Genomic DNA, 17,873 nt, shown 5'->3' on the forward strand with positions numbered 1-17,873 from the left:
TAGCATTCCAATATGGAAGAAATGAACCCAAATATCAAATACAGGTTCAACCTTGTTATATGCCTATTTTTTATACACGGATTTGACTCAACACGAATGGCCACAGCAAATGGAAAGGAATGTGCTGATCCCTGGAGAAGGGAAAAAATGCACCCCTTTAAAATCACAGTTTAAAAAACTGCTTTTTACTGTTGTAGAGAGACAGTCATGCAAGTGATTACAGGTATAACCTAATTATCCATGGATTTTTCAAGGGGGGGGGGGAATTCACTGATTTTTCTATCTCAATGCTGATGATAAGTACCCTTTAAATCAAAGGAAAACAGTAGTTTAATAATAGCAGAGAGGGCAGCCAGCTGACTTAATGACATCAATCATTCTCTCTCCAGGCTTCACTCCTCCCTTCCCCGAGTATGTGAAAGAAGATTAAATGGCAGTGATTATCACCTCCATTCTTCTCCCCCCCCACACACTGCTGTTCCTGGTGAAGAGAGGGATTGCTGCCTCCTAGTGAAGCCTAAGCACCTGGAGAGACTGATTGCCTCTGTGTGCATTACTACATTACAGTCAGCAAGGCTGTTTTTAAATCACTGGAGCAAAGGGACTTGTTTTTCAAATTGATTTGCTTTAGTTCGTTTTTTGCCATCCATGTAAGTTCTGGCTGGAAAATAATGAGACTCAACCTGTATAACTGTCTAAGGGCCCAGTCCTATCCAATTTTCCAGTGCCAGTGCAGTTGTGCTAATGGGATGAGTGCTGCATCCTGTGGTGGGGAGCAGTCACAGAGGCCTCCTCAAGATAAGGGAACATTTGTTGCCTGCTGCTCCATAGTGTCCTTTGCCCTTTTAATATTAATCAGTTTGAAACAAAATCTTCTATAGTGCACAAAGCCCGCCTTTGCGCCTCCATTCCTCTTATAATTCTCCTTCATGTAGTTAGGCACAGCCTGACATGGATCTGCTCTTTCAGATTACTATCCTGAATCAATTCAATTCCATCTAAACCAATTTATGTTCCTAAATACACTCAAAATGTTCTCTGTGACATTGCTTTCTACAGAAGGAAGTAGAACATCAATGGTTAAATAATTACAACTTTTAAAATGTCCTTTTGATCTTTCCTCAAATTCTTGAAATCCTGATCAAGTGAGAATCCTAATAAGATTCCTTGGTGGGATTTCTTAGGGCCCAATCCTGTGGGCCATTAGAGCTGGTGCTGAAGCTCAGCAGTGGCACTAGTTGTTGTAAACGAGCCATAAAGCACATTTACGGCACCCTTGGAGTAACGTGCGCTGGCGCTGGGCCAGTGCCAGGAGGAAGACGCCATGCTGCCACCAGAGGTAAGACCACTGGTGTGGCCTTTTGGGGTGGCGGGAGGAATTGACCTTGGAAGGGGTTGGGTCTGGCAGAAGCCTCCTTTGCCAGATCTTATCCTTCATGTCGGGCTGAAAAGCCCAAAATGGAGCTTGTCCCATCTGTACAAGCAAAACATCTGGCACAGACTTGAGGAAGCCCATTGTGGGGCCATGTCATTATTTGGGGTAAAGGAACAAACATCCCCTTTCCCTAGGAGACCCCCAGTAGCCTCCACAGGGCTGCTGGGTGAAGCAGAAGCCCTTTTGGCGCTGCTGAACTTAGCAGTGCTGTGTGTTTAGGATTGGGCTGATAATTTCAGTAGTAATGGGCCAACAACATCAATATTCCTATAAATGTTGATAAAGACTTCATGGGGCCTTCTTAAATGTTTCCTTTATGACTAGCTCTAAAACGTCAGGTGTTGTTTTGTTAGGAGTGGTGATTTAAAAAAAACAAAAACTTTAAGGTACATTGAAGTGAAGAGGGAGTTTAGATCGGGCCCAAAGGACAGTTTTATTCCAGTTTGTTTCCTTTCCTGTGCTGGAAAAAAAAGAGAAGAGAAAATGCTTAGCAAGAATCTTCAAACCCTTCCTACTGCATGGATGTTTCATTCTGAGTTTACAGGATGCAAAATGTCACAATCTCCATCCGTTGTCACAGATGCAGGATTTTATGCTCCTCTTCTTTCAGGATGTGTATGCCCAGAAACCCCATTTTGAAGTGGCAGTGCAATGTTCTCAAGAGTGCATTCACATGCTGCTCTTTGAATAACTTTGCAGTCGTACAGCACAGGTGGAATAGCACCAGCAGCATTGCTGGATAGCTGGTCTGTCATTCCAGAAATGGGAATTTTACTGTGGGCTGGAAGAACCTTTGTGTCCATTTATAACAGGTGATAATACAGTAGTTCCCTTGTCCATAACCATTGATGGCAAAAGGATTAATCTGTGGGGAACAAGTAGACTTGCTGGATAAACAGCATCCTTTTGTTTTTTCTTGTTCCTTTCTGATTCAACAGTTGCTATTGTCCATTATAGAATCAGACAGCGTATCATGCCGTGAAGCAATATTTTTCAGCCTCTGTTCCTGGAGTCCCTAGGAAAATTTATCAAGCTACCTTGAAAGAGTGTTTGTTCTCCATTACCAGACTTCCCCTGTAATGGGGCAGGGGAATGGTGGACAGATTCTATGGCATATGATTAGTCTGTGTATGCAACAACTAGGCCCAACAGGCCTGGCCAGTAACTTCCATGGGATTGTACGTTAGAACACACCAGAATCCTATGGGACATGCAAGGGTTCTATGCCAGATTCTCAGACAGCCAAATTGAAATGGTTGGTTGGCAACCTTCAGTCTCGAAAGACTATGGTATAAGCCAGGGGTGCTCAAACTTTCAACTTTAGGGATGTTAGACCTTTAACAAGTGTATAGAAGAGAGAATTTCAGCAGGTGCAACTTGTCATCCCACAGATGACAAGCTGCACCTGCTGAAATTCTCTCTTCTATACACTTGTTAAAGGTCCAGCATCCCTAAAGTTGAACGTTTGAGCACCCCTGGTATAAGCCTACAGCACCCGGTATTCCCAAGCGGTCTCCCATCCAAGTACTAACCAGGCCTGACCCTGCTTAGCTTCTGACATCAGACGAGATTGGGCATGCGCAGGGTAACAGTTGCTGCCAAATTAAAATGTAAGCATCCCTTAAGATAGAAAGTTTGAAAAATACTGGATTAAGGTGTACAGGGTTTTTGCATGTTGTCATACAGCTCTTTTGTAGCTTGTATGCCATTAAAAATGGGATTTTAGCATGGCAGGCTGATGGCAGGCTCAGGGCAGAAGAGGCCACCTTTACTGAGTTTATTGTTGTTTTGCATCTGAGCTAAGCCACCAAGTACAATTCCTGGCTTGGGCTTCCCTTTCTGTCACTTCTCCATAACTCTTCACATTTCAGTTGGGCTCTTGAGTGCCTGCTGCTTCCTCTTTTTCCTGCATTCCTATATTTCATTATTTGCAACTTCTTCCTCTTTAAGCAGTTTTTCAGCAATGTGAGGAGGATGTGGAAACCCAGTGACATTATGAGCAGCAAACGGAGACAGCAAGTGGGTCTCCAGGGCCTTTCAGAATGGCTGATATGGACTGTGGAGGGGGTGTGTACGCACATAGACAGGGAAGACCAAGTGAGAGATTTTGGAGACAGTCACGTGGTTTCTCAGTGCTGCACAAAGAGCACAGTCCAATGCCTGTTGGACTTACTTCTGAGTAGTGAGTCCCATTTTAGACAATGGGGCTTATTCCCAGGTAAATATGCATAGGATTGTAGCTGAAGAGCACAATTTATGTTGTAGAGAACCAGGAGACAGAAACCATTATCTTGTATTTCCAGAGTACAAGAGCAATGAGAGAGATGCCGATCTTTTCAGGAAGAGTTATCTGCTTCAGTGTTTTCAGCTCAGAAACTTTTACGTTGTTCTTTTCCTCTTTCTCCCTTCCATATACTGAAGCCAATACAGCTTAAAGCAATGAGTGACTGAAGATCCATAAACATTGTCTTCTGCAGATCCCAAAGAGTCCAGATCTTCACAGTGTGTTTATTTCAACTGATCCACAGGCCTGGCCCAAAACATTTTGGTGCCTGGGTTGCTTTGTCGCATGTCGATCTCCTGTACTGAAGGGTGACCCTTAAGACTGCTGCTTAAAATAAAGCCTTAAAGCCCAGTTAACAAACCTGCTACAGCCCTTTGTTTGGTACATGGCTTCTAAGAACTGTTTCAGCCAACAGAATCCTAAGAAAACACCCAGCCTATCAATTCAAAGAATCCTAGAATCATTGAGTTGGAAGGGACCCACAAGGTATTCTAGTTTGCATGTAGCGGGAAATCCTTCTGAAGGATGGTTCTCAAAGTTTGAGGGAGATTTACTCCCTCAGTAAGTCTTTGTGGGGGAGGGGCTGGGCAGCGATGAGATCCCCAGGATTGTGTCGCTAAGGCGGGGAGCGAGGAGGGGTGCTTTCCACTTACTTGTAAGTAGGTAAGGCTGATGGAGGCTGCAGGAGGTGTGGGGAGCTCCACCTAACCCTCTGCAGGGCTCCCCAAGGCTTGGAATCTTCAAACTGAGAGATCGCAAAGAACCTCCTGCATACAGAAAGTGCTTTGCGATCACTCCATCTGAACATTTTAAGCCTTGGAGAGCCCTGCAGAAAGCCGTGTGGAGCTCCTCACACCTCTTGCAGCCTCCAGCAGCCCTACCTACTTACAAGTAAGTGGAAAGCGCCCCCCTCTTAGCAACATAATCCTGGGGATCGCCTCACTGCCTCTCCCCTTTCCTGGCCTCTTAAGGGACAGGAGAACCTTTACACAAACTGGTGGGCTGTAACCCACCAGTTTGAGAACCACGGTCTACTCTAGAGCATCTCCAGCAGGTGCCTGTCAGGACTCCGCTTGAAGATCTCCACTGAGGGAGAATCCACCACCTCCCACGACACTAGGGGTGCATACTCATGAGTAATAATTCTGCCACTCTTTGTGAATGTAGTCAGCAAAAAACAACAGGAGATTTTCTGGGAAGAGGAGGGGCAAGGAGGGATAGCACCACTTGTCTTCTCTCAGCGCAGAACACCATGGTGCAGTTCTGGTGCAACTTGGCATCTGTTACAGTCTACCGAGGTTTGTATTCATTAGTCTGATGAGGAAGAGAAAACTAGGAGGAAAAAAAACCAGTTGCGGGGAGTGGAGAAAGACATCAAATGCCCAGAGTTGCTGTGTTTGTGGATGGAACTAGAGAGGAACAACGATGGAGGTTTCCTGTTAAACCAGACAGGGGGAAGCTGTGATGTGCTGCCTCAGCTGTACTATCCCAGTTCCCTAGGGAACTCAAAGCTTTCGCCTTTCACCTCAGAGCAGCTTTTTTGGGTTGTCTAGATTTAGCCTTGCTGCGCAGTCTGACCTTCTGGAAACATCCAGATCATCGGCACTAATTTGTACTAGTGAGATAACTAGTGCCTACAACTACTTAAACACACATGTTATTAGCAATCAATTGTTGTCCTTTACCATGTGGTAAGGAAACAATCAAATAAACCCCTCTACAAAATGAAGCTTTGTTAATTATCAAATGTTACTTATCTGTGGGAACCCCCAAACACTTCATCTTTTTGATACTACTATAATAAATGATTATTCCCCCAACCCAGAGGACTCTCATGTCTCTTTAATGCGAGTCACAGCTTCTCCCATTGCAATCCTTCCATGAGTCGGGTGTGGGTGATGGGACCATGGGAGAAGAAGGGTAGGAGATGACACTCAGTGATCAGCCATTGTTGAACTTTATGGATGCATCTGTTCCTGCACTCATTTAGAGCCCAATCCTAAACTTTCCAGCACCAATGCAGCTGTAATGCAGCCCCAAGATAAGGGAACAAATGTTCCCTTACCTTGAGGAGACCTCTGTGACTGCTTCACCACCATGGGATGCAGCACATGCCCTCCTGGCACCACACTGGAAAGTTGGTTAGGATTGGATGGTTAAGGGGACTGTGCCAATTATTCCTCTGTGGGCATATCTACAGCCTTGAACAGGTTATTCCCTTTCCTTGGAGAGCTCTGGCTACTTAGGGATGAGGAATGAGTGATTTCTAACAGAATTCTCTACATCCTTGCTGGAATCCAGTCCCCTAGATTCTTAGAGGGTATCCACAATAGTTAACCACAACAAGTTATACCACGGGGATAAAATATAAGTTACCCCAAGCCACCTGGTCACAATTGCCATTAGCACTCATGGTACTAGTATCACTGACTGAAAATCACTGTCTGGAAATGAACAGCTTTAGAATTCCAGCTCATGGAGGCAATCTATCAGAAGGTTCTCCTGCCCAAGCCCCATTGAAAGGAATGAGAGCTGCACAAGAGACTGGTATTGCTTTCAAACTCCTCTAAATCATTTCAGTGAGACTTCCCAATGGATCATGTGGCCACATCTACTTGCTTACATTTTCTGTACACCATTTCAAACACTGTGACATTGTCATTAATTTACTTCAGAATAAATTGCTGGAATAGTCTGATCATAATTACGGTTCAGCCAGATCAGGTTAAGCCAGAAATGGTTAAAATACAGATCAAACAATGGACCTCGAGTATCCTACTTGCTTCCCTTGGTGTGTATTTGCTGTACTAATTCAGCTTTCTGAGTATGCTATGAGGAAGGAACCACCAACCTCTGGTGTTGGGTGGGGCTCATTTCCCTGGTTGTTCAGTGAGAGATAACTTATCTGCAGGAGGCTGCTTTACAGAAATCATTAGCATTTACTTGGAAGTTGAACTCCCAAGTCAGGAAAGGAATTAAGGCACAAGGTTGATTGGCTGGATCTTTAACGATTAAGAGGAATTCAGCTTTCTCTGGGAAGATTAACCAGAAATTGTTGTTATCCCTCATAACATGCTCCCTCCATGTGCAGAATCGCCAAGCACTGGGAAGCTAAGAGCACCTACCCACATTGCCGATGTTTACTTGGTGTCAAACACATTCTCTCTTACCATAGAGCCCTGAGAGCTGTAGTTCTATGAGAGGGATTGCAAGATAACAAACAGAAAAGTCTTGTAGCACCCTCACCAAACTAAACTATTCCTAGGATTTTTCAGGGGAATCATGACAGACTGATAGCCTGGTATAAAAATAATGTACGTTTATAGAGTAGATATGCCCTCTAAAGGCCAACTGAATTGTGATACTAATCATAGTCCTGTGCAGGCTTTTAAAAATCCATGTGTGGGGGGGATTTGGGGGGGGGGGTTAGAGATGTTTTAACCCCTTGCCTTCCACACCCCCTGTCTGGTTCAGGGCTCCTTCAACTGCTCTTGGAGGAAGCCAAACATGGCCTAGGGCCTAGCTTGGTCCTAAGTGTTGCCCAGGTGTCTGAGACCACATGTGATTATTCCCTCCGGAGTACCTATATTTCTAGCCTACTCACTGCTTCTATGTGCTGAGCAGGTCTAATTATAAACATTTAAATGGGCTGGTGTACTATTCATGCATGCCAAAGCCACAAGTCCCCCTGCTTCAAAAACAGAGTGACTGTTTGACTTGTACTGATAGCCCAGCTATAATTACTGTGAGGTGTTGAAAAATAGCCACACCACAATCTGGTCTTAAGAGAGCTATTGATCATTGTATTTTGCAGTTGAGGATATCCAAGCACAGGTCTTTAACTTGTGCTGAGAATATCCCTCACCCTGAAACTGGAAATGGCATCCCTGGTGTAACTGCAGAGTTAGATGCAAAGGGTAGTCAGGCTTTCTACTGGGTTGCTTCTTTCCTGAAATGCCTTTCTGTATGTTGCCTCTGTTGGTAGTGGTGCCTGTCTCTTTCATGGAAGCAATGTCTTTTACTGCTCTTTGACTTGCACTGCTGCCCGTCTTACAATCTAGTGTCCTGTTTGCCTTCTTTATTGCAGCTGCATATGGGGCTGAAGGCTTTAGGGATTTTCAGGCCATCATCCCCAAATCCTTTTCTCGTAAGTATACTGCGCATGTGTTGTCAGTGTATTGCCAAGCATCACCATTGTGCGCATGTTGTTACTGTCACTCTTGTGTTTTCATTTGTCTGTGTTCTGCTGTATTTGGAGGACTGCACATTTGTTTCACTTTCTATGGTTCTTTTAGCAGCTTGCAAGTATTTTTTGGGTTACATGTGGCTAAGCCTGTTTAAAGAGGAGAGTTATTTGTCATTATTTTGTGATGAGAATAAAAAAGGCCTGGAATGAGTCTTATAATAGGATACTTTTCTACCAAAAAGAGCTGATAACAAGACCCTTTGACTTTCAAGAACCATGCACGTTGTGGAATTAACATTAAGCACTTTCACCTCCTGCTGATGTTAACTTGGGCATAGCAGTGGCTGATTGTGTCCTATATTTCCAAAATAAGATTTCCTCAGTGAAAAAGATAAAAAGCAGGTTCACTCATTGTTTTTCTGATTGGTTGATGGATGGTGGTGGTGATTATGATTGTCTCTCCGTTTTGTTGTTAGAATACATTATTGATTTTTAAAAAATTAATTAATAGTGTGCACTGCTCCCATCTTTGATGTACATATTTACGCATATATTCAGCTTTGAATGTGCATGACCTGAAGGCACACCGTGCAGCCTCCTTGCTAAAACTAAGCAAATCTGAGTCTGGACAATGCTTAGATGGGAGACTTCCTGAGACCCTTACATAGGCCATCCCATGAAAGAAAGGCAGGATAGCAGTGTGATTAATAGCAGTGTGCAATCCTGAGCGTTATCTGGGCTGGTGTAAGCCCCTTGCGCCAGCCCAATACTGTTGATTGTGCCTCCTCCAGTCTGTTGGGCTGGTGCAAAGACAAGGACGGCCGGTGTGGAGGGTTTGGGAGGGTAGATCAAAGGCATTCCGGGGAGAACGGGTGGCAGGTGGCCTCTTGGACAGATCGGCTTGGGGAGGAAGGTGTGACCGGACTCCGGTACTTAGGCCGGATCCCTGCTCCTGTCCCCAACTGGTTCAGTCCAACCCGGGCTACTTGAATTTGTGCCAGTGATTTCATAGGACTGGCTGTGGCGCGAAACTGGCTAAAGGGAGTTCATGCCTCTTACTCTGACTTGCACTGCAGCTAGATCCAGCCCTGCGCTGGATACAGGGCAGGCCAGTTGGCCTGCTTGTTCCAGCAGCTTTGGGATTGGGTGCCCATAAATTAAGTAAATGCAATATCTGGGGAAGGAGATCATTGGCCTGTGGCAGAGCAGATGCCTTGCATACAACAGGTTCTAGGTTCAATCTCCAGTTAATGAATGTTAGGTAGGAGCCTCAAGAGCCACAGTCAATGAAACCGATGGCCTGACTCAGTATAAAATAGCTTCATATATACCCATGTATTCACCCTGCTTCAGAGCCTTCTGTGCATTCCAGTGAGTGAAAGCTCTGCCTTTCTTCACAAGAGGGGGCAGTGTAGGGCCGCATTGTGCACTAACCTTTGTGGCATCATGGTGTCGGTGTGTAATGATCACCTAAACTCCCCTAATTTAATCTACTCACTAAAGCTATTCTGCCCATCGCTAATCTGTACAAACCTGTAGGCAACTCTTCCATTATAGAAGTGGCTTCTCAAACTACCCTGTTTGAATAATATTAAATAATAATATCTGAACCTGGAAGGTGGCGTGCGTGTGTGCATGTATGAATGTTTGGTGCTCTGGGTGCATGTATATTTGTATAAGGGATCGTTTCCCACACCAGCATTGAGCAATGCTATACAAATTGTTTGAGATTAACCTTTTATCATAACTGATTGCTATATGATTAAAAGGCTTTTCCTGAAACAAATTTTCAGTTTTTTGAAAATTTGAAAAAAGTTTTGGTACTTCTTTTTACAGTAAACTCACTAAAAAGCAATGTTTTTATCTATATTGTTTCAGCAATGTTAATTTTGTTTCTGGATAAGGATTAAAAGAAACAAGTAGGAGCATAAAATCAAAATCCAAGTCAGATTTTTTTCCCCCAAATTACAGTGTTTAATCTCATTTTTAAATCACAACTTTAATTTCTTTTTTTAATTAATGCATTAACAGCCCAATCCTAACCTGTGCTGGAATAGGCAGGCAAATGGGCTACTCCATATCCAGTGCAGGTCTGAAGTTGGAAGGAGCAGAACTTGGAGTAAGGGGCTTATGTCCCCTTACCCCGAGGAATGCCCCAACCACTGCAATGGGGCTACTTGAATCTGCATCAACAAAAATGCTGGTGCAGATCTAAGCAGCCCAGTGTAATGCCAGGCTGCTCAGGAGGAGTGTTAGGATCCAGCCTAAGTGCCAGAGGATGGGTCCCATCCCCTTCCTGGGCCTGGTCTACCCACCAGCCTGCCAACTTCCCCCCACCCTGAATCACACCAGTTCCACCCTTCCCCCACCCTCCCCAACCCTCCGCACCAGCCGACCTCAGCGGGCGCAACCTAGCCTTTTGTAGGCGGCGTGGAGGCTGGATGCAGTCTCCACGGGCTGGCGCGCATCCTTGTGCCAGCCTGGGCAACTCAAAACGAGGTGCCAACATGTTTTACGGATGTGCGAACCTTCTTTACACTTGCAACACTCCTAGGCTGGTGAAAGGGACTTGCGCTGGCAGATCCAAAGGTAAGGATTGTGCTCTGATTAAAATAATTCTTCCCTGCCTTTTGGTCTCACTTAAGGGACCCTTGAAAGCCTTTACATCAAAATTTTAAAATAACTTTTATTTACATTTTTGGAAGTCTTTTTGGTCCTGGTTGAACAATGTAAATAATAGAATTTCAAAATGTGAAACGTTTTTGGCTCTCCATATATGAGGAAGGGAGGAGACGGTTTCATATCTTTCCAGCAGAAAGAAAGTACCTTAACTAGCTATTTGCAATCTCATCCCATGATTATGGAATGCCCCTCTCAGTTCTCTAATTCATGAGACAATGTCCACATTTTTTTCTACTTGATCTTGGCAACCACATGGGTAAGAATTTTGCCTATAATGCTAGAAAAGCAAGCTGAAACTTTCAAGAAGGCAGATTCTAGTTCATAATATGAATAGCCCTAGATATACTTCATCTTCATCGTGCTGTTATAATGGTGTGCAGAGCTTCTGCAAATACATTACCATTAACATTTGTGTTAATGGTAATGCATATGAGAAATGTCATACTTCACTTTGGAAACCATATTGTGGAAATGAAGGGAAAACATGACACTAAGGGTCAAATTACACATTGTGCTAAGCATGTGCAAAATACGGATGTGCTTATTTCTTGTGCTTATCTCTTCTGAACTAAATCACAACTGGATTGCCTCCACCATGGGTCAGGATGGTGGCATGGGGAAGAGGGGGGGCTTTAGTCCCTCCTACCACCACAGGAAACACACAATCCTTGCTGTTTACAGAGGGAAAACATCCCCAAGTGGCAATCTTGGTGGAGACAGGAGATTGTTTCCCACAGTAAATTGCAACTGTGGGGATGGGACAGTGGAACTGATCCAGATCAAGATGGTGGTGACGGTCCAAAGCACCATAGACCTGACTATTTAGTTTAAAAGAAGCAAACAGAAGGCAATCAACATTAAGCATATGCTTAATATAATGTATAGCCTCAGATTACTCTCAGATTACACTATAAAAGGAGTAAGAGCCAAGTTATATGAACAGCAGCATGCTATGGTGCACCTCTTGCTGTGCAGGTGGCGAACTGCATGTTTTAATGTTCTCCCATAATAAGAGCAAAACTCTCTAAACATAGAAAACAGGCATGTCAGAGAGAAAGAGCTTCACTTAGTTTTCTTCCTGATGTGCTACTTTTCTATGTTCAGAAGTGTGGTTGGTGTGCGTGTGTGTGTGCATGTTTTTGTTTTTTTTAATATGGGTGAGTATTACAGTTCCTCAGACCAGCAATCTGAAGGGGTGCAGCCCAGCAAGAGCTGAACTCCAGCTTATCCTGACTGTGTAGTTTGGCTTTCTCTGATGAGGTTATTGTAACTGAATGCAAACTCAGTTCATTCTCCAAGTTTTGAGATCTGCAATGCGTTCGTGTAAGATAACAATCACCTATCAGGAGCAGTTATTATATTGTACGTGACAAAATGCTCTACCTCTAGTGCATTCAGATTTGCAAGGGGAAACATTTCCATTTATGTTATTTGACTTGAAGCACCTTTTCTGCGCAAGTAATTCAAATGTCTTCACAATTACTTGTGCAATGAAAAGAGAAAGGGATAAGAAGACAAAAACAGAAAAAGAATATTTTGTCTGTTTCCAGCCTTTCTATAGAGTTAAAGCACAAATCAGTTCCCTTAGCTCAAATCTGAACAAGTTGTAGTCCACCAAAACGAAAGCAATCTGCCAACCATATGTGGTGGCCCACCAGGGCACAATAGATTTTGCTGCCTACCCTGGACTTAAAAAAAAAAGAAAAAAGGCAAGATTTGCCAGGGGGCAGTGGCAGGTCACAATACATGGTTTTTGGGTTGATTGACTTGATGGTCATGTTATGGAGGCTGATTCATCCACTCACTTTACAGAGAAGCAATACCAGTTGCTCATTAGGCCACCATGTATTGTGACTTTCTAATCTAGACAGTTTTGGCACCCAATACTAAAATAGGACTCACTAATACTGATATGACACTTTGAGGTATCCATGTAATAATAATTGCTTAATATTGCACATGTTTTTCACACTTAGAAATGTAACTGCATCAGTAATTCGTCACTTAAGTGTATTATAAATTCTGAGAACTGTTTTCCTTTGTGTTCATTGTTACTTTGCCACAATATTTTTGATTGTTTAAAAAAAAAACACTGAGTGGCATCCCTCTATTGTTTCTTTCAGCCAGTAATATTAAAATAGAGACACAGAGTGATGAAGAGAATGGGCGTGCCTGTGAAATGAATGGGGAAGAATGTGCGGAGGATTTACGAATGCTTGATGCCTCTGGAGAGAAAATGAATGGCTCACACAATGGCAGCAAAGCTATGTCAGGAGTTGGAGGCATTCGACTCCCTAACGGAAAGCTAAAATGTGATATCTGTGGGATAATTTGCATCGGTCCCAATGTTCTTATGGTTCACAAGAGAAGCCACACTGGTAAGGTCTAGTGGAGTTTTTTTTTCCCCTTAAGTCACTGAAAAACTTGCCACATCAACAGGAAGATATTTATTTATTGAGTCTAGAGAGCATGTTATTTCTTGCCAGATAAGTAAAACTTCTATGTACTTCACAGTTTCATCTTACACAAAGATGGGCTTCCTCTAGCATCAAATCAGGTTCACTCCATAAAGTTATAGATGCCCTTTTCCAGTGGAGAGGTGCTTGTGGAGGCAGTTTTTGTGCACATATCTGTGTTTGCGTCACCACACACACACACACACACAATATAGATGGGAATCTTCATGCAAAGCACATTTGGACAGGAAGCATTCAGTGTGGTCTCTGCACTTATCCAATGTGGTAGGAGGCGTGCCTTTCCATCTACATTGCAATCCATATGGAAATATAGAACCCCAAACATGTTCAACTAGTGTAAATATTGTTACAGACAAATTTTTCTAAAAGTGTTAAAGGAACACATTTCACACACACACACACACACACACACACACACACACACACACACACACACACACAGAGTGAAGCTAAGCCATACAACTTTATTTTTTTCCACGACTACTGAAAATGTTCCTAATGATGTGTATAGAAACTTCCATTTCTATTTTGTCCATTTTTTTATCCTGCCATTCAATCATATTGCTTCTAACAGTATCTTAAACCTAACTGAAACCAAATCTCTGTGGGCAGAATTTTTTGTTGGTATTCTCATATCTTCCTTTTTCAAGCAGAGATTTTGTCAATTTTTACCATTATTTCCAAAATTAGCACAATTTTTGAGAGCTCTGTAATGTGGGAAATCCACTTTATGCAAATTATTTATTACATATTTTCCAGTACAATAATTGAAGTGGAAAGAAGTTTCTGTTAATAGATACAGCCTGCAATCCTACACACTTACCCAAGAGTAAGTCCCATTAAACTCAATGAGTCTTATTTCTGAGTAGGCATGCATAGGCTTGCGCTGACGGTTAATTAGAGACTGAAAATGCAGATCTCCCCTCTTCTTTATGAGTGCTGTGTTGATGGCAGTGTCTTAAATCTATGTCTGGATTCAGGCATGTTGTTTAAAATGCTTTTCTTAAAAACAAGGGTATAATCCACTTGCACAGTAAGCATTGCTTACACACTAGAACTAAATCATGCTCTTGCTAATTTGTTCACATTATTTGGTTAAAAGAGACCGTTAATTTAATAGTTTCAGCTGCTATTCACCCTTACCTGAGAGTAAGCCCCATTGATTATAATGAGTTCTACTTCTGAGTAGACATCTATAGGATTATGCTGCCAATATCATCTAGCCAGAGACAGTTAATTGCTTAATTGAGTTAAAAGCAACATATACTAAAAATATATAAGTTATTTACTAAAAATTATTTAACGAATTGATTGTGCTGGAAAGTCTATATTGTTTCTTATAAGGGTTGTGGAAACCATTACTGGTGTCAGAATAAGAACTTTGTGACATAATCCAGGAGGCACAAAGTAAAAAGCAATCCAGCCAAAATAAACTACATTTTGGGGCTGACAATTTCAGGCACATGCTTAACTCTCCCAGTGAAATGAATGAGACTAAAAAGTGTGTTAGCTTTGGTTGGATTGTACCTCTTGTGTTTAGTTTCAAAATTACACTTTTCTTTTCTGATATCTGTGATGACAGGTGAGAGGGTGATTTCTGGTGGAATTTGTACTCCTCAGCAAGCAACATAATGAGCATAAGATGACTCTTCTTGTAATTAAGATGATTACACAAGTGTGAATTTCCCAAAACAAACATATAGTAGAGAATGTTTCTTGATCAAGCATCAAGGAAACATTATCTGAAATTACTATCATATTGATAAAAAGATCAAGAGAGCAGATAAGCAAGCTAAAGACAGAACAAAAAATAAAAAAATAAATTGGATGCTGTAAAGATAAATTTATTAAAAGGTATGAGCAGAACAATGAATAACTGAGGGGAGCACCTACTGTTTGACAGATAACTAATAACTTCTTTATTCCAGATAGAGGCAGGAGATAGAAATGTTTCATTCCTCAGGCTAAAATCAATCTGATAAACATCCCAGAAATATTCTTATGAAACTGTTAAACAAATATAAGTAGATGAAACAGTGTAGCACATGGCAGAAACCCCGTTTGATCACCAGTCTTTAATTTAGATACTATCAGAATTCTCTTCAGAAACTTTTGAAAGAATTTTGGTTGTTTTAGGGTTAATAAAGAATTTAAGAAAGAATTTCAGCAGGTACAGCTTGTTGCAGTTGCTTGTCTCACAGCTGATACACTGCACCTGTTGAAATTCCTGCCTCTACACCAGTGTTAAAGGTCTAGGAGCCCAAAATTTGAAAGATTGGCCACCCCTGTTTTAGGGCAGCATCTCTATATTTCCAGAAGGAAAAGTTTACATATTGATAGGGTTTTTCCTTTCAATTAATATTTCCTCCCTGGGATGAAACAGTATACATTCTAGCACTCTTGGTTTTTTTGCTTTTGTTTTTTTAAGAATTAATGTTATGAAAGAAACCGGAAAATATGTGTAATCTGACATAATATTTCATGTGTTCATTTTGAGGAATTACTCCTGCTATGCAATAGGAATGACTTGCCTAATTTCCTACGATGTTTGTGTGTACCCTGGATCTTCGTATCTGTACCAGTGTTGACATTTTGGTTTAAATAATATTTGATAGTCTGTGACATGCTGAGTTCTTGCCTACCACATTTTTTGTTTTCAATTTCCAAATTACAAAAATGTAAATTTTCTAAGAAAGAATCACCAGCAGATTTTGAGCTGTATCTGTCAGGGGTGTCCATATCAAACAAAACACAGATGTTTGGTGACTTATTTCATCATGACTCACTTTTGTCGATGTTTCTTTGATATCTCATGATCTTCATCCCATGATGAAGAACCAATCGTTGAATTTGCTTCTTGATTAATGAATTCTTCTTTGTATGTGTGTACTTTATATATATATATATATATATTTTTTTTTTTTTAATTTTTACCCAGCTGTTTGCCTTTTGTGAAGCAGGGTCACCCAGTATGAAGCACAGTGAGGCAGTCATCTCAGGACATGTTTTCATTAACATGCCTTCATATTTTTATTAACATGCCTTCACCCAATAAGACTGGCAGCCCAATCCTATGCACACTTTCCTGGGAGTAAGCTCCATTGACTATAATGGGACTTATTTCTGCGTAGATATGCATAGGATTGGGCTGTGAATCACACATGCCAGTGTCCAAAGGAAGCTGAATTGCTCCATTACAGGCCATATATGTAACAGCACTTTAGATATATGTACCACAAAGGAACTCCTGAACTTATGCCACAGACAGGACTCCGGTGTGTTACAGAGAATTCTGGGACATGTTCTATGATCTGCTGGGCCCTCACATGCAGGGTTACCAGGTACAATAGAGGACAGAGTGTCTATACCTTTAACCATTGTATAGAAGAGACTTGGCAGATGCAGCTTTTTAAACCCTTCCACGTTGAGCTGCAGCTGCCAAAATTCCCTCTTCTATACAGGGGTTAAAAGTATAGGCATTCTATCCTCCATTGTATCTGGTCATCCTACTCACACGAATGTTAGAATTTAACCATTGCCTTCCCCTGTGTTTGCAGGGGAAGATTGGTAATGGAGGGCAAGCTTTCAGGGAAATTTATCCAAGGAACCCCAGGAGACACTGTTTGAAAACTGTTAGCCTAGTTTGAATGAAAACTGTTACAATTTCAGTTTGAGTACTTATGATTAGTATTTGTGACAGAGCACAAGCCTATGCATATCTACTCAGTAGTAAGTCCCATTGTGTTCAATGGGACTTCTCCCAGAAAAGTGTGCATAGGATTGCAGCCACAATGTAGTGTTGGAAGTAGTGGAAGTAGGAGACTATACCCAAGGCGTTAGGGATTTTCTCTCTGACATCCAAAATCTGTTCTTAGGACTGCAGCCTTAAAGATATGCTGCTTATTCAGGTGGTGATCTAGATCCGATAATTCTAAACTTTGTGAACCCTTACATTTTCTTACCTTAAAAGGGACATAATAAGCAAGCAGCTATCATTCTTTCTTCCCCACCCCACAACTTCTCAGCTGAGCTCAGAAAATGAAAAGTAGAAATGAAATGCACTATTAGTGACATTTTAGCATGTGTCTGATGACAGTATATAGCTTGCAAAACTGGGCTGCTAATTTATGTAAATCCTGTATATCACATAGGCTGACGTTCTCTTAAAAAATATTTGATAAATGAATAAAACTCTGGCATAATAAGTGCCAAATGTGATGAATGGCTGATCCTAGTTAAAAAGCCATAATTACATTTAATAGACACACCTGCCAAGTGTAGATATGCAGAATAAGTACCTGATATTTTCCACCTAAGGCTGCATAAAAAGCAAAGTCCTAAAGCAACCTGGACTGATTGGATACCCCCCCCCCCACATGAATAGAATTCTACTCATACATGGGGCCAGGTTGGAGTTCACTTTTCAGTCTTTTTAAAGTTCTTAAATTCTCTTATATGATGCAGACGGAAGCACAGCTCAGAAATAGATTGTAGTATCCTATTTTTAGTGGAAGTAATATCCTGTTTTTAGTGGAAACCCAGATCTTTTCTGGGTTGGACACTGTGCATGTCAGTTAGGGTTGTGCTGGACAGAGTGGGGTGATGTGTGTTGCGAAACAGCATGCTAGAGAAGCTCCCCAGCTACTCAGAATATATATTTAATATAATCCTTTTTAAAGTTCCAAATGAGACAACTGTCTCTTCTGTGTTTGTGGCCATCACAACTATATTTGCAGATGCAGGGAGATTTTGAGACACTTTCAAACATGTGGCACACACACTTTGTATGCGTTCTGGGTTGGCAGAATT

General features: G+C 41.8%; 1 protein-coding gene across 8 annotated transcripts in view; it reads left to right on the plus strand.

Moving 5' to 3' along the window:
- Nucleotides 1-17,873, plus strand: part of IKZF1 (IKAROS family zinc finger 1) — an 89,386-nt gene that overhangs the window by 52,232 nt on the left and 19,281 nt on the right. For 4 of the 8 annotated variants that reach the window (XR_010794514.1, XM_066627722.1, XM_066627723.1 and 1 more), the window contains exon 4: nt 12,711-12,965. The exons of the other annotated variants lie outside the window; for them this stretch is intronic. Coding sequence is in view for 3 of the 4 variants with exons in the window: in XM_066627722.1 (XP_066483819.1) it covers nt 12,711-12,965 (255 nt within the window). In the remaining variant the exon portion in view is untranslated. The remainder of the gene's footprint in view (nt 1-12,710; nt 12,966-17,873) is intronic. 8 annotated transcript variants of the gene reach the window in all.

This window comes from Tiliqua scincoides, chromosome 5 (genome assembly GCF_035046505.1).
Source record: "Tiliqua scincoides isolate rTilSci1 chromosome 5, rTilSci1.hap2, whole genome shotgun sequence".
NCBI classification, from domain to species: Eukaryota; Metazoa; Chordata; class Lepidosauria; order Squamata; family Scincidae; genus Tiliqua; species Tiliqua scincoides.